Source organism: Talpa occidentalis, unplaced genomic scaffold (genome assembly GCF_014898055.3).
Source record: "Talpa occidentalis isolate TD23 unplaced genomic scaffold, MPIMG_talOcc4v2.1 talOcc4.3, whole genome shotgun sequence".
NCBI lineage: Eukaryota > Metazoa > Chordata > Mammalia > Eulipotyphla > Talpidae > Talpa > Talpa occidentalis.
The window spans coordinates 25236672-25258579 of record NW_023603184.1 but is presented as its reverse complement, the minus strand read 5'-3'; the positions used below and the strand labels follow the sequence as shown (position 1 = coordinate 25258579).

General features: G+C 35.5%; 1 protein-coding gene across 4 annotated transcripts in view; it reads left to right on the top strand.

Moving 5' to 3' along the window:
• STK33 (serine/threonine kinase 33) overlaps nt 1–21908 on the top strand; it is a 152839-nt gene that overhangs the window by 78618 nt on the left and 52313 nt on the right. Inside the window, exons 2-6 of one of the 4 annotated variants that reach the window (XM_037522617.2) lie at nt 7761–7917; nt 11255–11477; nt 16917–17030; nt 18603–18716; nt 20905–21009. In XM_037522617.2, coding sequence (XP_037378514.1) covers nt 11265–11477; nt 16917–17030; nt 18603–18716; nt 20905–21009 — 546 coding nt within the window. In that variant the 5' untranslated portion in view covers nt 7761–7917; nt 11255–11264. Of the gene's footprint in view, nt 1–7760; nt 7918–11097; nt 11478–16916; nt 17031–18602; nt 18717–20904; nt 21010–21908 lie in introns of all 4 variants that reach the window. The other 3 variants (XM_054699364.1, XM_037522619.2, XM_054699365.1) reach the window with 3 other exon arrangements.

The following is a 21908-nucleotide window of genomic DNA, read 5'->3' as shown; positions in this document are numbered from 1 at the left end:
CCCCCCAAGGACAATAGGAGAGATCTCTGGCGCCACCTAGCGACCAGGAAAAAAAAGTCATTAACACCCCATAGAACAGGAAATCTCTTAAGACTGCTTGAAAAGGGCAGAAGGCTTCTGGAGGACCCAGTGGCCAGCCGGGAAGTTAGCCCACCCCACGCCAGGCCCCTTCCGACCAGCAGTCTGAGCCCACAGAGGGAGCAGGCACCCACGTCCGGGGCAGACCGGGGGCGCAGAAGAGTGTGCCTGAAACCGGAGGCGCAGGGACTGCATCCCGCTTCGCCATTTTAGAACAGGGACATTTCTTCAGTAAAAACTGCCTAAAACCAGCAGAAAGCTCCCCCAGAAGACAGAGATGGCTCCTGGAAGAGCCAGAGGGGAGCGGAGAAGTTCACCCAAGATGCCAGTCAGTCTGAGCAACACAATGTCCCAACGCATACGACAAATTAGAAAACAGACAGTAGGGAGTAGAAGAACCACACGCAACCTAACAACTCCTCAGGAAAGAAGCACACCACAAAAAGAAAACCACTCCCCAGATTGCAACGACAGCAACTTGGAAGAACTTCTGAGCCTTCCAGAAAGAGAATTTAAAATTGCCATGATTAAAAAAGTAATAGATCAGAAGAAGGAAATAGAGTCCCTAAAGAGGGAAATAAAAGAAATGCAGGAGATCAAAGAATTAATGGAGGAACTAAAGAACTCTGGGAAAAGCAATGAAAGCAGAATAGATGAAATGGAAGAACGAATAAGTACTCTTGAAGACACAGAAATAAAAAGAACCAAAACAGAAAAGGAAAGAGAAGTACGAAGGAAAAAGAATGAAGAAAGACTTCGGGAACTATCTGACTCCATGAGGAAAGGAAATATAAGAGTTATAGGAATTCCAGAAGGAGAGGAGAGAGATGTAGGAACAGAGAAAATATTCCAGGAGATAATTGAAGAGAACTTCCCAAATGCGAAGAAGGAGCTGAAAATTGATATCAAGAAGCAAGAAGAACACCAAACTTCCACGACGAAAGGAAAAACACAGCAAGACACATAATAGTAAAGCTCCCAAGAATCCAGGACAAGGAAAAAATAATGAAGCTGACAAGAGGGAAGACACAGATAACATTCAAAGGAAAACCAATCAGGCTGACATCAGACTTCTCTGAAGAAACACTACGGGCAAGGAGAGAGTGGAGGGACATAGTCAACAGACTTCAAGAAAACAGATGCCAACCAAGAATACTCTATCCCGCAAAGCTCTCTTTCCTCCATGAAGAAAGAATATGGACCTTCCCAGACAAAGAGAAACTCCGGAATTTCATTACGACTAAGCCCCCACTCCAAAAAATACTACAAGGAATCCTAAAGCCAGAACCTCAGAGGGACGAATAACAATGAAAGAAGACCAGAAAAAAAAAAAGTTATTAAAAGAATAAATAAATAAAATCAAAGGAAAGACAAACATAATGGCAAATACAGATGCTAACATATCAATATTAACTCTAAATGTAAATGGACTAAACTCTTCAATAAAAAGACACAGAGTTGCAGCCTGGATTAAGAAACAAAACCCAACCTTTTGCTGTCTCCAGGAAACACATTTAGCTACAAAAGATAAAAATAGGCTCAAAGTCAAAGGATGGAAAACAATCCTACAAGCAAATGGGCCAAAAAAAGAAAGCAGGAACAGCTATACTTATATCAGATAAAACAGACTTCAAACTCAAAAAAATAAAAAGAGACCCCAATGGTCACTATATTATGATTAAGGGGACAATACTTCAAGAAGAAATAACACTCATTAACATACTCACCAAACGAAAGAGCACCAAAATATATCAGACAACTGTTGTCCTCTCTGAAAACAGACATCAGAGAAAACACATACGTAGTGGGAGACTTCAACACACCACTATCAACAATGGATAGATCAACAAGACAAAAAATAAGTAAAGAAACTAAAGCTCTAAATAAGGACCTAGAGCATTTGGGCTTAACAGACATCTATAGAACACTAAACCCAAAAAAAACGGAGTACACATTTTTCTCAAGCGCACACGGATCATTCTCCAGGATCGATCACATACTGGGGCACAAGACAAACATCAACAGATACACCAAGATTGAAATCATATCAACCATCTTTTCTGACCACGAAGGCATCAAACTAGAAATAAATCATAAAAAGAAGGCAAGGAACTATCCTACCTCATGGAGATTAAAACCACACTACTGGAAGACCACTGGACTAACGAGGAGATCAAAGAAGAAATAAAAAATTCTTTGAATTGAATGACAAGGAGGACACCAATATCCTAAATGTATGGGATGCAGCAAAAGCAGTAATAAGAGGAAAATATATAACAATAGAAGCTCACATCAAAAAACAAGAAAGAACTCAAAGAAACAACCTAATCTCGAAGCTCAAAGATCTAGAAAAAGAACAACAAAAAAACCCCAAAACCAGTAGAAGAAAAGAAATAATAAAAACCAAAGCAGAAATAAATGAAATTGAAACTAAAAAAACAATCCAAAAGATCAATGAAACCAAGAGCTGGTTCTTTGAAAAAATCAATAAAATAGACAAACCCCTAGCCAGGCTCACAAAGGAAAAAAGGGAGAAAGCACAAATACACAGGATCATAAATGAAAGAGGAAAAATCACAACGGACACAGCAGAAATCAAAAGAATAATCAGTAACTACTATGAACAGTTATATGGAAACAAGTTCAACAATCTAGAGGAGATGGACAAATTCCTACAACTCTACAATCACCCAAAGCTAGATAAAGAAGAAATAGAACACCTAAACAGACCAATTACAAGCAGCGAAATTGAAATGGTAATCAAAAACCTCCCCAAAAACAAAAGCCCAGAACCTGATGGATTTACAAATGAATTCTACCAAACATTCAGAGACGAATTAGTGCCTATCCTTCACAAACTCTTCCAAAAAATTGAGAAGGAAGGGACAATACCAAACACGTTCTATGAAGCCAATATTACACTAATACCAAAACCGAATAAGGACAACACAAAAAGGAAAACTATAGGCCAATCTCCCTAATGAACACTGATGCAAAAATCCTCAATAAAATTTTAGCTATCAGAATCCAACAATGTATCCATAAGATAATTCACCACGACCAAGTTGGATTCATTCCAGGGGCACAAGGATGGTTTTAACATCCGAAAATCAATCAACGTTATCCAACACATCAACAAAAAGAAATATAAAAACCATATGATAATATCAATAGATGCTGAGAAAGCTTTCGACAAAGTGCAACACCCATTCATGATAAAAGCCCTTGAAATTCTTGGGATACAAGGAACATACCTCAACATCATAAAGGCCATCTATGACAAGCCAACAGCCAGTATCATTCTCAATGGTGAAAAGCTGAAAGCAATTCCATTAAGATCTGGAACAAGACAAGGATGTCCACTCTCACCACTGCTTTTCAATATAATACTGGAAGTCCTAGCCAGAGCAATAAGACAAGAGAAAGACATCCAAGGAATCCAAATAGGAAAAGAAGAAGTCAAACTATCACTATTTGCAGATGATATGATAATATACATAGAGAACCCCAAAATCTCCACAGAAAAACTAATTCAACTCATCAATCAATTCAGTAAAGTGGCAGGATACAAAATCAACACGCAAAAGTCAGTAGCCTTCCTATACACAGACAATAAATCTGAAGAAGAAGAAATAAAAAAAACCATTCCTTTTATTATTGAAACAAAAAAAAATCAAATATTTGGGAATAAATCTAACAAAAGAGGTAAAGGACCTATACAAAGAAAACTATAAAACACTGTTAAAAGAAATAGAAGAAGACACAAAGAAATGGAAAGACATCCCCTGCTCATGGATTGGAAGAATAAACATTATTAAAATGGCCATCCTTCCAAAAGCAATATACAGATTCAATGCTATTCCAATCAAAATCTCAATGGCATTCTTCAAAGAAATAGAACAATTATTGATGAAATTCATATGGAATCACCAAAAACCCCAAATAGCCAAAGCTCTACTGAAAAAAAAAGAAGGAAATGGAGGCATCACACTCCCAGACTTCAAACTATACTACAAAGCCATAATCATCAAAACTGCATGGTATTGGCACAAGAACAGACATACAGACCAATGGAATCGAATAGAAAATGCAGAAATAAACCCACAGATTTATGGTCAACTAATCTTTGACAAAGGAGCAAAGACTATGCATTGGAGCAAAGAAAGTTTGTTCAATAAATGGTGCTGGGAAAACTGGGTCGCTACATGCAAAAGAATGAAGCTTGACCACTACCTCACACCATACACAAAAATCAACTCAAAATGCATTAAAGAACTAGACATAAGACCTGAAACCATAAAATACATAGAAGGAAATATAGGCGAAACACTACGGGATTTGCACATCAAAGACATCTTTACAGACACATCACCCAAAGCAGTGATAGTGAAGACAAAGATAAACAGCTGGGACTACATCAAATTAAAGAGCTTCTGCACAGCAAAAGAGACAATAACAAAAACAAAGAGAAACCCCACCAACTGGGAGAACATTTTTGCACCCAACACTAATGATAAAGGACTGATCACAAAAATCTGCAAAGAGCTGATGAGACTCAGCAACAACAAAGAAAATAATCCAGTCAAAAAATGGGCAGAAGAGCTAAAAAGAAACTTCTCTGAAGAGGAAATGCAAATGGCCAACAGACATATGAAAAAATGTTCAACATCACTTGTAATCAGGGAAATGCAAATCAAAACTACCATGAGATACCATCTCACACCAGTGAGAATGGCACATATTAAAAAAACTAGCAACAACAAATGTTGGCGAGGGTGTGGAGAAAAAGGAACTCTTCTGCACTGTTGGTGGGAGTGCAAACTGGTCCAACCACTATGGAGAGCTGTGTGGAGATTTCTGGACCTACTAAACATAGAGCTTCCATATGATCCAGCAATTCCACTCCTAGGTATTTACCCAAAGGACACAGAAACATCAATTCCAAAGAGCACCTGCACCCCTATGTTTATAGCAGCACTGTTTACAATAGCTAAGCTTTGGAAACAACCCAAATGCCCAAAAATAGATGACTGGATCAAGAAGATGTGGTACATATATACCATGGAATATTACTCAGCATTCAAAAAAGATAAACACATGCAATTTGCAGCAACATGGATGGCGCTGGAAGGGATCATGCTCAGCGAAATAAGCCAAAAAGAAAAAGAAAAATACCGGATGGTCTCACTCATAGCAGGAATCTAGAAAACTTAAATAAGGGACCAGGAAAATGAATATAAGAAAGTGAAAATCAAAATCAACAAAAAACTATGAACCAGAGACACTTTTTGGGGGGTGGGGGGCGGGAGGGGAAGGATTGGGGTCAGTATGGGGCGTTTGCAATTGTATGGGAGAATATAAAAATAAAATTTATTATTTAAAAAAAAATAAAAGGAACCTCAAGACTTTCTAGTCTATGCTTAAGTTCCTTCTATGATTTTCTTCCAACTGACCTTCCAACTTCTACTTGAATACTTATAATATCTAAGATTGTCTTCTTTCCTTTTACCTTTGATAATTCTAAATGTTAGGAAGTCCTATATAATAGATTGAAATTGGTATGTACTCTGTCTTTGAATCACAGAAATCTAACTCCTTATGCCTAATTCTTTTCATATTGATGAAGAGAGCCCTCACATTACCTTTGTGATATTCCTCCTTCATAGAACCCCATTTTTTCTTTGATGAATTTTCCTCTTTATCTGCCTATGTTTCTGCCTCAGTGATTTGTGATTCCAGGCTCTTTCCCTCAAAATCAACACTCAGAAATTTTCATTGAGTGTCTATTGTGTACAAGGATGAACCTGTGCTGGCATTGAAATTACTGACTTCAGGTTGCTTCTTTCCTAATAACAGGAAAGAAGCAGGGAGATGGTCTCTTGGTTTTTTACAGTCTCATTAAGAAAAATTTTCTGAGTAAAATCTCTTCTTACCTTTAAACTGTCAGCAGGGGGACCACATTTAAGACTATTTCTCCAGATTATGATTTAATCGGTAAGTAATAGTATGCAAATTAAAATAGAAAAAAAGGAATAATAGCACATTAGCCATTAAACATTTGTTCAGATCTCTGAAACAATGTAAATTTTTAAAGATGCTCTAAGTCCTCTGGTAACATAACACAGACATATTTACCTAATCATGCCCTTAATGGGAATAGTAAACAAGTGCTGTGCTCCGGTAAAATACACCACTATGATTTAGAGAGCTCATTTGGCCCTTCTTTAGGTTCTGTAAGCATGTTATGAACACAAGTTGAAAGTGAGTATCCAGTCATCCAGCTTGGTCTGCATTAATGTCTGACAACCCATAAGATTTTTTCTTCACTTGAATAGAACACATTTTTGACTGAATTGACTGTTTAGATTCCATATAGACACAGTCTTGGCAAAGAAAACTGAAAAATTACTTTTGGGGAAGCAAATTGTAGCTGGTTATATCTCATAAAACCATTCTTGTGTTCATTTTCTTGAGGAAATTGCTGTAAGTACATCTGGTAGGGCCAATATGTAAGAGACCTTTTTATGCTTAAATAAAGCTCAGATATTTTCTGTATCAGAGTTTTTTCAGAGTTGTTTCATTGACATGTCTTAGTTCTAAAAGTATAACAAAAAACCCTTATCCAAAGAAAAGCTCACACATTAGTTAAATGCTGATATGATTTGAACTTATTTACATTATATCAAATACTTATGTAAAGCCAGTCTTCAGAGGCACAAAGAGATACTATGGCGATATGCAGGAGCTTGTTTGATTTTTGGTTTTCTAATACATTTTTTTAAATATGTAAAGTCCTGTTTAAACATAATACCATGATACTATAGATGAAGAAGTACATTTTTGTGTTTTTGTAAAGATAGGTTAGGTTTGCAATACTTGATTAACTTCATGCCTCTAAAATATGAATGATATCACTTAGCCTGCTAGATGGTAGATTTATTTTAGTAAGAGATCTTTCAGATCAATTCATAAAGGAGAAAGAATTGTGAGTAAACGTTTGTTCTATTTTGCTTTTTAAGCTAAAATAATTAGAATTCAGCCAGCCAAAAAGAAATTAAATTTGAAATCTAATTCTTATCAAGAAATTTTTGCATGCAGCTATTCGACTTACTGTTTTAGAATTGCTTTGGTAAGAAAGTGGAACATTACTTTGGCAAATGTAGTGGTTGGTAGATTGGAGAGCAGAAATGAAACTCCTCGGTGAGTAATAGGAACTCCTATGCTTTCTGAATATAGCTCCCAAATAATTCCAGGGCGACTGATAAATCAGAATCTGGAGCAAGAAAATACCGAGAAGTGTATGTCAGTGTCAGTGATTTTATGATAACATGATTTCCTGAGAAATTGATACAAAAATTAAAGGAAATGCTTTCTGAACAGAGCTAAGAAAAAGAACTGTTTTTAGATCCATCAAAATATCCATCTTAAAAATAGGAAATTTAATATTTAAAGATTCTGTTGAAAATTTGTGGATCTATGTATATGTAGTAAAGGTTGGAGAATGTGATAAGTATGCTTTTAGAAGTATGTTTATGACAAAGGAACTTGGCTGCAGTTTATATAAACCTTTATGTTATGACCACTTCTTTTGGTTTCTTATAAAAAGTAATATAAAATCTACATTCTTAATGCATGCATAAAATGTCTTACACATCTGACACGAGACTTTTCTATACCTGCAGAGAGAAAGCATTGTTTTTACTAAACAAAAAGCTATTATTTGAAGATCTACTCCAGTGCTCTGAGTCATTGATGGTTACAGGTTTTATATTTAACCTGAAATGCAAAGCATTTTTCTTTCAAGGGCTGAAGTGAAATCATTTTACAAAGTATATGCAGGTACATTCTGAATTTTTTTTGTCTTGCTACATATGCTGTGAATACAAGGTCAAACTTGGGTATGAGAGTATGTGTGTGTGATGTTTAGCTGCATCAGTTGAAATCTCTTTTTCTTCTGCCTATCTGGAGGGTACTTTCTATATTCCTTTTCCAATGCTCACTATTATGGATGTTAATCACAGCGGGGTAATTCTTTTCCTACCACTTTAATGAAAGGTCATAGTTATTGGACTGATTTGTGTATTATTTCAATCTAATAATCTTAGAATATGCTGTACACATTATCCGAAGCAAATGCAAGTACAACATTTAGGATATTTTGCATATATTCACAAATGAGATTGGCTTGTGGAACTTCCTTTTGAGAACACTGTTTGGCTATTCTAATGGAGTACAATAAACTAAATGGCTTTTCATTGCTCTGAAACAGTTTATGTGAAAAAGCCTGTTCCCTAAAAGTAGGAAAGAACTCTGCTGTAGAACTTTCTGAGTAAATTAAGTGCTATGAATACAGATAAAACAAGGCGAGGGACAGAATGACTGTGCCTGCTGTTTCACATGATGTTATTAGAAAAGGTCTCTCAAAGGAGCAGAAACCACCAAGGAGTGAAAGAGCAGAAACCACCAAATGTCTGTCCTAGACACAGGAAGCAGATGGGCAAAGCCATGAGAAAGGGAATATGCTTGACATATTAGAGAAGCAGCAACTAGGCAGGTGTGTCTAGAGCATGGGAGTAAGGTAAGATGAAATCTAAGATGTAGAGGAGGACAGTTTATTTGAAACCTTAAGGGAAAATTCAACAAAACTTCCATTTCTTTGTTATTTTTATCTTAAATTTTGTTTCTTTATCATGTTTTTCTGTCTTTTTGTTCTGACAGCTCGTGTAGTATATTTTTATTCATTTTCTGCTATTTTAAAATAAATTTTATTGAGGAAACATTGGTTTATAACATTATAGATGATTTACGTTAAGTTTTATGATTCAAAATCTATATATGATGAAGGTTTAAGAATGTAAGTTTTCTTTTAAGTACAGCTTTTCTTGCATTCTGTGAGTGACATGGCCATATGCTATAGGAAAAGCTGGGGAATGGAGGATTTTATTTTATTTATTTATATTTTTATATTCCCCATACAATTGCAACCCCCTTATTTTGACCCCAATCCCTTCTTTCCCCACTCCCCCCCCTTCCCCGGTTCATAGTTGTTTGTTGATTTTGATTTTTTCTTTCGTATAGTTATTCTTTTTCCTGGTCCCTTATTTAGGTTTTCTAGATTCCTGCTATGAGTGAGACCATCCGGTATTTTTCTATTTCTTTCTGGCTTATTTTGCTGACCATGATCCCTTTCAGCTCTATCCATGTTGCTGCAAATTGCATGTGTTTATCTTTTTTGAATGCTGAATAATATTCCATTGTGTATATGTACCACATCTTCTAGATCCAGTCATCTGTTTTCGGGCATTGGGTTGTTTCCAAAGCTTAGCTATTGTAAACAGTGCTGCTATAAGCATAGGGGTACAGGTGCTCTTTGGAATTAATGTTTCTGTGTCCTTTGGGTAAATACCTAGGAGTGGAATTGCTGGATCATATGGAAGCTCTATCTTTAGTAGGTTGTGGAATCAAAATGGGGGATTTTAATGAACACATTGCTGCCCCACACAAGATCAGAATTCTGCTAGTAAGGAAGAATAGGGGAATAAATATTGGATAAATTACTAGCAATATCTTCCTTAAATGTTAAGGTTCTAGGAGATTTTCCTATAGCTTCTCATACTATGAGGATTGCTACAAAGCATTGAGAAATGGAAAGATACCCAATTTACTTTATTAAACTAGCCAGAATCTTGTATCAAAAACTTGACAAAGATAGCAGAAAAGAAGAATTATAGACCAGTTTAATTTATGAATATAACTGTAAAAATCAACAAGTGTGTCAAATTTTTAGCACATTAAAGAAATCATCTATCATAGTCATATAGGGTTCATATTATAAATACAAGAATGCTTTAATATTGGGAAAAATTTTAATATGGCATATCAAAAGATCCAATAAGGAAAGATGTGATAACTACAATAGATAAGATTTTAAAAAGCACTCATTTCTGATCAGAAAACCAGTCTTAGACAAATAAAACTAGATAAATATTTCTTAAAGATTGTGAACTTCCAATTCTAGTCAAGTTAATTTCTGTTAAAAGGACTAAGGTATAATCCCTATATCCCCAGCCATATCCATTTGTGACTAGAAAAACACACTTTTAAATGATATCCAGAATAGCATGGCGCAAAGCCATACTACTATACTTCCAATTATCTCTGGAAGTTTCTCAGTTCTCTTCTGTGTACTGCAGAACACATTCCTTCCTCCTTCCTTAACTCAGATCTTTCCAGCTTACAACCATACAGCTGCCATTAACTTCAGTTAGGTAGAATACCTATTCTATAGTTAGGGGAAAATAGCACCTGTTAGTTCTTATTTTTGCTATTTAAATGTAAAAATTAGGATACTTCTAATACTGCCTTTGAACATGTTAGAAGCAGGTAGCTTTATAAAAATCAAATTACCTGCTATTTTATGAAGTGTATAATATGAATTTTCTCTAGTAATAAGTAAATTAAAGTTTAAATTTTGAAACCAAAGTAATTTATGTTTTATACTACCCACAGTAATGCATTTTCACAACAGCATTTTAAAGCCTTTTTTAAAACCACAATCCACATTAAGAAATGCATTTTATACTGTGACCAAGTACACACACACATATGTATGCATACTCACACATTCTATACATAGAGATCTGTATAATGAAAATAAAAGTTTTATAGAACTTAGCAAATATCTAGGCAAAATGCTCTAACATTATTCCACCCAACTTTATTTTAAAAAATCGATACTTGTGCCCTAAATTCCTTAGATCATACTTTTCAGTGACTTTATGGTTCAGAGGATTATTCTTTTGATTGTTAAGTAAATGAAATACATGAAACTTGAGAATTTAGTTTTGAAAGGTCAGAACCCATGGTTTTTAGATGTATCTCCTAATTTTGTTGTAAGTATTAACTTTTAGTGTATAGGCAGGGTGCCTTTGGTACTAGTTGCTAGTTTTTCTCTGGTTTTTAGCAGGCTGATAGAATAAGATAGAATTTTCTAAATAGTGATTTCTTTTCTTTCTGCAGCTCTCATGTATGACTATAAATATAGTGCATCATTAACCTAAGGACTTCACCAATTGGAAGTTACAGTTTTCACCACCAGCTTACCTTATCTGTTTTGATCTGATTCTCTCCTTAAACAGTGGAAACATTTTTCTTTCAAGTTTTTTTTTTGTTGCAGAGTTGAGCAAATGGCTAATAATGACTTTGATGAAAGTTCCAGAAAATGCGCTGACTGTTCAGCTAATTCTCAGGAAGATGTACTTCGTATATGTTCCGGTAAAACAAGGCTCTGTCCAACTTCAGTAGTGGAAATGTCACAAACATCAAGCATTGTTAGTGCAGATTTTATGCTTTCACCAGAGAGGAAAAACAACAAAGATAGTGCATCTGGAACAGACCTGGTAAGCATCAAAGGTTCTATATCCCAACACAAGTTGACAACCTATTCCCTAATCCTATCCTTAACTTCATCCATATCCATGAGTCCTTGTCAGATAATTCATTGCCTTCTTAACTCTTCAAGTAACATTTCTCTCTTACATGAAGATGAGAAAACTTCTCAATTTTTTATGATATTTCCACCCACTGCCCTCATTATTTCCCAGATTCATGAATAATGTGCAGTGTTATTCCAGCATCTTCCTTTTTTTTTTTTTTTTTTGTGGGACCCTCGCCAGTGGCCGGGGATTGAACTGGCGCTGCAGAGGCTGCGGGCAGTGCTTAACGAGGGGAGGCCCTTTCTTTTTATTTTTTAAGTGAATTGATTTTTAAAATGAATTAGACCTGATTTTTTGTGTTATTTTCTTCATCTGGGACTTATGGTTGTGATTATAGGGTGCTTATTATTTAAGATAATCCCTGGTTATCTAGAAGGGATATCAAATATACTTTACAAAATAGACTTGCATTAATTGTGATCTATGATGGACTACCTAGTTGGCCTGGCTCGAGTTTATTCGCCTTTATAGAAAAGATGCAGTATGGAATATTGTAGTTGATATAGTATAAGTTTGAAGACAGAGAGTAGGAAATTTAAGGAAAGTCAGATTCAGATGAATGGATTTCAAAGTGAAGTCTAGTCTTCTGCTGTTTATACCAAACTCACCTTGTCAACAAAAACAAGCATATACTTGAAATTAAAGATTTGAAGACAGTTCCAGAAAATGACAACCAAAAAAAAGGAAAAAAAAAACAGGAATAATTATACTTATATCTGATAAAATAGACTTCCAATTAAGAAATTTTGTAAAACATGGAGACAGACAATATATTATTAGTAAGGGTCTTATACAGCAAGAAGAAATAATACTCAAATAAATACACACCAAATAATGGAGCACCAAAATACATAAAATAATAATGGAACTAAAGAAAGATATTGGTAATAACACATACTACTAGGGCTCTTTAATACCTTAATGAACATATCAACAAAACAAGCATAAATAAGGAATAAATTGCTTTTTTTAAAAAGATTTATTTATTTATACAAGGACCAGGGTACAGGCCAGATGTGCGGGAGGGTGAGAGGATTCACCAGAGACAGAGAGGGGAACAGAACAGGCAGACTGACTGAAATTCACTGCTGAGGGGAGCAGCGGGTGAGACAGGGGAGTTCTGCCGAGCCATGTGGGAATCTCCCTGGCTGGCCAGGATCAAACTCGCACTGCAGAGGCTGCAGACAGCTTCACAGTGCTGCACTCAACCGCCTGCGCCACCAGGGAGTCCAGGAAGGAATTGCTTTAAATGGAGAGCTGGAAACAATGTCTAACACACATCTATAGAAAAATGTCACCCAAATACCTCTGAATACACATTTCCCGCCCCCTCTCCCCAGTATATGGTCTATTTAAAAAATAGACTATATCTTGGGACATGTGTCAATTTTCAATAAAACTACAGAGATAGAAATTATACCTATAGCTTTTTCTGACCATAATGTCATACAATTAGAAAGCAACTATCAGGAATAAAAACAGGAAAAACTGTGAACACATGGATACTAAACAGCATGCTGCTTAATAGCACTTGGATAAAAAAATAAAATCAAAGCAGATATTAAAAAATACCTTGAGACTAATGAAAATGATGATACAAGTACCAGAATCTATGCGTTGTGGCAAAAGTGGTCTAAGGGGGGGTGGAGATAAATGCAATACAGGCCCACATTAGAAGCAAGAAAAATCACAAATAAAGAAATCTACACCTAATGCAACTTGAAAAGAGAAGTGAATAAGACCCAAAGTTAATTGAAGGAGGGGAATAATAAGAGGACAAGTAAATGAAATAGGGATCAAAAAGACTATACAAAAAAAAAATCAATGGAACTAAGAGCTGGTTCTTTGAGAAGATAAAATAGATAAACTTCAAGCTATGCTAGCCAAGGAAGAGAGAAACATTAATAGATCACAAATGAAAAATCACCACAGATAGCACAATAATACAAAAAGTTATAAGTGAGTACTATGAACAACTATGTATTTCAAAAAATTCAATAAATTTGAGGAAATGGACAACTTTCTAGAACAATATAGTCTACCAATACCAACCCAAGTAGAAATAGATGAATTGAAAAAAGTTATTACAAGTATGGAAATTAAAGCAGTAATCAAAACATCTTCAAAAAAAAGAGGCCAGGACCTTGTAGCTTTACAAATGAATTTTATCAAGCCCTCTAAGATCAAGCACATCTTGCTCAAGTTGTTTTTTTTTTCGCTTTATATTTATTTATTTATGCATACAAGAACTGGGGTATAGGCCAGAGGTGGTGGGGGGGTCGTGAGAGGATTCACCAGAGACAGAGTGGGGAGGTAAGGTCTGCTGCATCATGTGGGTTAGCTTCCTGGCAGGGGATCAAACTCATGCCTGCTGTGGCTGGCGATAGCTTGATAGCATTTAGACTTTAACCCTTGTACTACTGGGGAGGTCCCTTGCTCAAATTGGTTTTAAAAATACATGAAGGAATGCTCCCTAATACATTTTACAGTGCCAATATTATCTTAATATCAAAACCAGACGTATATAGCACAAAAAAAAAATATATATATATATAGACCAATACTCCTGATGAACATTGTTGCAAAACCTTCAACAAAATATTAGCAAATTGAATTCAACAGTATATCACAAGGATTATACAGCACAATCAAGTGGGATTCATCCCAGGGATGCAAGGATGGTTTAATGTCTGTAAATAATATATCAGTGAAAATAAAGATAAAAATCATGTAGATGCAAAGAAATCATTTAATAGGTCTTGGCACCCATTTAAGATAAAAACACTAAACAAGGGCCTCCCCGGTGGCGCAGCGGTTGAGCGCTGGGTTGCGAAGCTGCCCGCAGCCTCTGCAGTGCCGGTTGGATCCCCGGCTGCTCCCCGGCCACCGAGGAGGGTCCCACGTGGTGCGCAGACCTCTCCTGCCGCCCGCTGCTCCCCTCAGCAGTGTACTTCAGTCCTTCTGCCTGCTCTGCTCCCTGCTCTGGCTCTGGTGAATTCTCTCACCCTCCTGCTCTTCTGACTGTACCCATTGTTTGTATAAATAAATAAAATAAAATAAAATAAGTCTTAAAAAAAAACACTAAACAAGATGGGAATAGAAGGATCCTCCCTCAGCATTATCAAGGGCATACATCACAAATGAACAGCCACTATCATACTCAAGGGTAAAAACCTGGAAACTTTCCCTTTAATATTGGGCACAGGACAAGGTTGTCTGTTCTCAACACTTATGTTTGACTGGTACTAGTGGCTTTGGCCAGAATTATGAGACAAACACAGGAAATAAAGAAAATACAAGTCAAAAGAGAAGTGAAACTATCACTATTGACAGATGATATGAAATATGTAGAAAATCTTAAAGTTATTAGAAACAATGAATACAGTAAAAAGGTTATAAAATCAACATACTAAAATCCATAGGTTTTTTTTTTATATACAATGAACAAGGAGCAAAAGAAGTTAAGAATATAACTCCATACATATTTACTTCAAAAAGAATTACATACCTTGGACTCAACCTCACTAAGGAAGTAAAAGATCTATATAATGGGAACTATAAGATGGTGCTAAAGGTCTTAGTGACATAAGGAAATGAAGAATATCCCATGCTTATGGATGGTGAGAATCAATGTAATTAAAATGACTATTCTGCCTAAACTTTATACAAATTTAATATAATCCCCACTCAAATTGCAGCAATATTTTTTGAATAACAACAAAAAATATTGAAATTTATATGGAACTACAAAAGGCCTTAAATTGCAAATGCAACCTTAAGAAAAAAGGAGGAAAATAGAGATATCTTGTTACCTGATTTCAAACTTAACTACAAAGCAATAGTATTAAAAACAATATGACTTTGGGTCAAAAATACATACATGGATCAATGGAACAAACTTTAAAGCTCAGAAATAAATCTATATACATACTAATACCTAATCTATGATAAAGCAGCTATTGTCATAAAATGGGGAAAAGACAGTCTTTATAAATGGTGCTGGGTAAATTAGAAAGTTGCACGTGAAAGAATGAAGTTGGATTACTCACTAATCCCATACATAAAATAAACCCAAATGGATTAAAGATTTAGATATAAGATCTGCAACAGTAAAACACATAGAAGAAAACATTGGTGAAATGTTCCATGATATCAACAGTAAATATGTATTTGGTGATTCAAATCTATGGCAGGGCAATCAACAACAAAAATAGGCAATTGAGGTTACTGCAAGTAAAAAAAAGTCTATAGAGAGAAAGAAATTATAAGATGAATTGACACCCTAATTAATGGGAGGAAATATTGACACAACATATAAATGATAAGGAATTAATATCTGAAATATATTTAAAAAGCTCATTCTATTCAACAACAAAGAAACAACCCAATTAATAAATGGGCAACAGAATGAATAGAGTTCTCTAAAGTCAAGAAAGACAAAGGAGATATTAAAATTTTTTCACCGTTGCTTCCAATAAGAGAGATGTTGATTAAAACTACAATGAGAGACCATCTCATATCTATGAGAATGGCATATTAAAATGACCCTCAAGTGCTGGGGAGGATATAGAGAAAAAGGAACCCCATTACAGTGTTGATGGGAATGTAAACTGGTGCAACTGTTAGGGAAAGCAGTCAGGATTTACCTTAAATGAATTACCATCCAACCCAACAATCCCACCCTTGGGCATCTAGTCAAAGTCTATGAAAGCATCAACACAAAAACACAGATGTTACATAATGTTCATAGCAACATATTTACAATAGCTAGCACATGGGTACATCCTGAATGCCTGTCAGTGGACGATTAAGAGGTGTGGTATCACCATACCATGGAGTACGATATAACCATCGGGAAGGATGAAATGCAGCAATTTTCAACAAAATAAAGAATTTTAGAGAATTATGTGCAGCAAAGTAAGTCAAAACAGTAAAACAAATCCTGGACATCTACACAGCTGACAATTCAATAACATGAAACAATTTCCCAAACCCGTGGGCATCAGTAAATATCCTGAAGGCTTTTTCTCTCACCTCAGAGCAGTGAGGGAAAGGAACAGAGGGACACTAGGGATGATGCTGGGGAAAAGAAATATTCTGCTGTATCTGCAGGTTATCACATAAACTTGCTCGGATTCAAGTTATCTTGTAAGCATCCCTGGATTCAGGAGATTAGATTGAGTGACTTCTTCAGATTTCTTTTGGCCTAGTGGACTAATGAATGATACAGGACCTAATATGGCACACATTAAAGATTTGTCAGATTGTCTAAATTAGGGTCTTTACTTTGCCAATAAATTAAAAGTTATTTTAAAAGTTAAATTTATTCCTTTTCGGTACAAGCCCTCCAGAATTTCAATTGTAGAGAGAAAAGCACCTCAACAACAGTGGAGTCGGGGCAGTGTGACAGATGGAAAAGTTCCTCATGTAAGGCTGGACGATGCAGCTGCTATTTGGGTATGTAGAAAGCATTCCAAAACTTGTAGAAACTTTCAGTTTTTTTTTTTTAACTTAATGGTGCATGCAAAAATGACTTAAAAATAAGTTTCTAAAGAAGGGAAAGAAAAGGATTTTATCATTTTCAAGTATGTCAGATTCTTCACTAAAGAAAATGCAGACTACTTTTTTCTGTTCATAGAGGACCAAAAGTACTTTAATTAAAATATAGCACATTTTTTAAAAAAGATTTATTTATTTATGCATACAAGAACTAGGGTATAAGCCAGAGGTACAGGGGGTGAGAGGCTTCACCAGAGAGAGTGGGGAGCAGAACAGGCAGATCTACTGAAATACACTGCTGAGGGGAGCAGTGGGCACATTTTTATTAGAGAAAATGAGAACAATTTGGTCTCTGGGTCTTGCCTGTTGCTGCAGGCAATTGTGGAGTCTTTGTGGAGACCTCTTCAAGAGTAGACAGAAGAACAGATAAACTGAGATGGTCTGGCTGTTCATTTACTTGAGACCAAATTCCTTCATGGACACCTTCATTTTTTTCTAGCCTGTGGTTGGATGAATAGAAATACTATTTTTCTCAGGGATTTAATTATTACATACAAATACAAATTAAATATTACCGTTTTAGAATTGAAATGTGTTCCTTTAACATTAGATTAAAGGAATCATAAAAACAGCTACAAGAAGAATAATTAATGTTAAAAACTTTAAAAATTGTTTCAAGAGTTATTTAGGAATTTATTTGAAGTGATCAGAAAAACTACCTGAGAGATTCTGACTTGAGAAGTTTAAATCTGTCCCTTTAAATACAAGGCCTATATTAAAAAAATTCACTGAGTTTTATATTTAGCCATAAGAGTTTTTATAAAAATAAAATATGTTGTGAAAAATTAGGAAAATAAAAAGGTGAAGAAAATAAAACCCATGAGTCAGATATAACCAATTTTAGCATTTTATTCCCTTTTCTTCATTTTATGCATATGCCTTATCCTATTTTGTCTTTTTCTTTATAGTAGAAAAAAGTTTTCCGTATTTTAAGTTGTGGAAACTTTGGTAAACAAGAAAGCAGTTCAGTGGTTGATAGGTATTGATATTATAGTACAACCCTGAGACTTGGGATAATTTGGGGGCTGAATGTACTTTGAACACACACACAAGTATTGACATGCCATTTCTCCTTTTTCTTATGAAGATATTTTATTAATAGTTTGTATTGTAAATTTTTATATTTTTGAGCTTTCCCACATTACCAATTAGGATTTTTATGGCTCTCCTCCAAAGGACATTTAATAAACATTCATCAAAACTTTTTTTTTTTTTGTAAATTAAGGCTTTATTAACATTAAAGTAAATATGTAGTGTCTTCTATATGACTTTACCCTGGAATGGAAGTTTCCCTTGGGTAGCTATTTTAGCATTATGTGTTCATTTATTTTTGTTTTTATTTTGTTGTTAAGTTTTATTTATTTTTTGATAATAATTTATTATTTTAACTGGGTTAACATTAGGATTCCCCCATCAATATTTTTAATACTGATGAATGGCAGAGAAAAATAACTCTTATTTTTTATTCAGGATATCTATACCTTTGGAAGAATATTGGGACAAGGGAGCTTTGGAATGGTCATTGAAGCTACAGACAAGGAAACAGGAACTAAGTGGGCAATTAAAAAAGTGAACAAAGAGAAGGTGAGGCATATTAGCACATCACACTGAGACAAGTTGTGAGCGCAGCTTGGGTAGGTGGTGCAGTTTTCTACAGTAACACAGCTTCCCCTAACACTGGGGGCAAAAGCCTGGCCTGTTCCCTTGGAGGAGTGTGGTCATTTCTCTAGCCTTCTAGGGAGGGATCAGTTCTTGAACTCAAGTATTTATGGAAAAAGCAAATGAAAGGATTAACTAACATAACCAATATACACCCCGATATAGGTGGAGTTCAACTCAGTGAATTGAAGGGAAGGCCTTGGTATCAGTATGTGTAGCTGTAAGGCTGTGGGTAGTGATATCTCAGGTAGAAATAAGTCCGGGTGCTCTCTCCTCATGCGGGTCTAAGACACATTTCTCCTATCTTCTGATTCCCTTTTTCTTTGTTGCTAGTTAATGCTCTCATTATGTCTCCCACCTGCTCTTTCAGTTTGACCACTTATCCCTCACTATTATCCTGTTTGTTTGTGTCCACTGCATTCCTCACTGGATTTTTCCTTGGGGAGTGACTAGACTTCTTTTTAATGGAGAGTCTTAATCCTCAGGCTTTATACCTAATCATTCATTAGCATTTAGGGAAAGTTGTGCCTAAGGAAAAAAAAAAACAAAAGACAACATTATTATTTTTTTAATTCAGGTAATGTTGGTTTACATACTGTGTGTGATTCAGAGGCATGGGATCATACATTCTTAGGTGCACATCACCACATCACACCCAACAAGGCCCCATAGTCTTCTACCACATTGTGGTGTTTTTCCCTTGAATTTATGATGATAAATATTAGATTTACAAAATGAAATAGGTTTTATGTACTCTTTGAAACAAACATTTCTCCATAAAATTTAATAAAAATAACATATGAATCTTCATAAAGGGAGATCCAGAGACTTTCTAGAAAACTTTAGAATTTTAAAACCATAGTTCTGCATGGGATTTTATTTCCTTTGCCCCTTTGATGTCAGGTATGGTTAGGGGCTAGGTTTTAGGGTTATATAGTCAAGAAACCTGCTTACTACTTTAGGAATTCATAATCATGTACACACATATTGTATTGATGCTGTTTATAGGACACTAAGATGGTAAAATAAAATTATATGGCTAATATATGATGAAGAGCATATTCTATATTATATACAGATCAAGCCATCTGGGGAGGGAGGTAGGATTAGGAATGAGACCCATAGTAGAAGTTGTGGTATCTTTCCATATCTGGTCTTGAGAGGAATTCACTCCTCAAAGTCACTATTTTTCTCTTGACCCAGATTCTCTTGATGCTAGTCACATTAAAATGTGACTTTCATCCTGTTGTGGGACATAATAAGTGGGTAGGTTGTTGAAATGGTAATGGCTGAAGGATAAAGATAATTGGAAGCAAGGATGACCCCAGGTAAAATTTGAACTAGATGAAGTCTGCCTTGTGATCCATCTCTTTCCATATACTCTTTCCATATACTGGGGGAAGTGGGGCAAAGGAGAGAAGGATAAGACCTTTGTTATCTCTTCAAGCATATTTATATATGGAAAAGGACAATGCTTAACCTTAAGTAGTGATGGTAATTTAAATTTCAATAGGGGTGATAAATGGGCAGGTGGGTAGTGGTGGTGTAGATGGAGAAAGTCCTAGAATTTCTTAGATGATATTATAACCAGTTATTTACACCCTAATTAAAGCTTTGTGCTCCCTAGGATGTTCCTGCCTTTATTTTTTACTGTCTGGTATGGTTAAGGTTTTACATGTAAGGCTTCCTTTTACTTCTTTTGCTATATATAAATATAACCAAAAAACAAAAAAAAGTATTTTGTCTTTTCCAATTGCTGGACCTGGAAAGTAGACTTTTTTTTTTTTCATTATGCTGACATCAAAAAACAACATGATTTTGAAGGAAATACCAAAAACATTAAAATTGAAACAATTTTGTGAGGGGCTGGAGACTATGTTGTAGCTAATATGTAGAAACAGTGCAAGAAACCGCTGTGGTTTGAGGTCAGATTATATAAACTTAAAATTGGACAAAGGACAGTAGGTGCGTGATTTAATCTTACAGTAATCATTGCTTGTATCTTTTTGAAAAAGAAACTTTTCAGAAAAATGTAGAGAAAATGTAAAATAACTTATATTAAGCTATGTAATAATAACATTCATAGGCAATATCTCTTTCATCATTACTTAAGGCTGGGCGCTCTGCTGTGAAGTTACTGGAACGGGAGGTGAGCATCCTGAAATGTGTGAAACATGAACACATCATACACCTGGAACAAGTGTTTGAGACACCGAGGGTAAGGCTCTGTCAGGGTCTGCATTTTGAAAGTTGTTCTCTTACAAAATGAACATCATTCCCTTCTGAAGTAATCCCTTGGGGGGCACCGTTGCTCATGTCCTTGGCATGGGTCTGTCATTAGAGATTGACGAGAGCATTCTGCAGGACTTTTATTATTGATTGTGTAATTAAGTATCTGATGATTAAATTGCTATGTTAATGATATTTCTGGGTGGCATGTTGAAAACAAATGTTTAAAACTGATACTACTTTATATACACCAAATGTGATCAGGACTTCCTGAGAGGTGGTTTTGCTTTTGCTTTGGTCCTTGGTTTCTCCATTTGAATTTCTTGGAATGTTGTCATGCTTTCACAACATTAACTTCATGGTAAAGTCTGCATGGGTGTATTTGGCACTATGTAGGAGACATTTTGTCAGCTGGGTCTTTACCAACATGTTTAACGTTTTGTTTTTTTTTTTTTTCCTAGGTGATCTCATTCTGCTCTTTAAATGTAATCTTCATTTGAAGTTGTTCTTAAGTCTGAGTTATTTGCCATTCTGTCTCTAGATTGTTTAATGACTGTGGGCTTGGGTGTTTCTCTGCTTGAATGCAGTATATGTAGTGGTTGGGCATGTGGCCTACAGAGTAGAGGATTTGTGCATTTGAACCCTGACTCTAGTGACTAGAGTCATTAGAGACTAGTGACAGGTTATTCAGCCACTCTATACCTTAGTTTCCTCATCTGTAAAATGAAAACTCTCTCCAGACAGTAAACTAGGATAACCAGGGGGCTTGCCTCATGTGCTTTTCCTCTCTTGGAGACCATTATCCTATCCTGTCTGATGTCAAATGTCTGAAAGTTGGTTTATTTAATTTGTCCGTTTCTGGAGTTGTTTCAGGAGGAAGGATAAGTG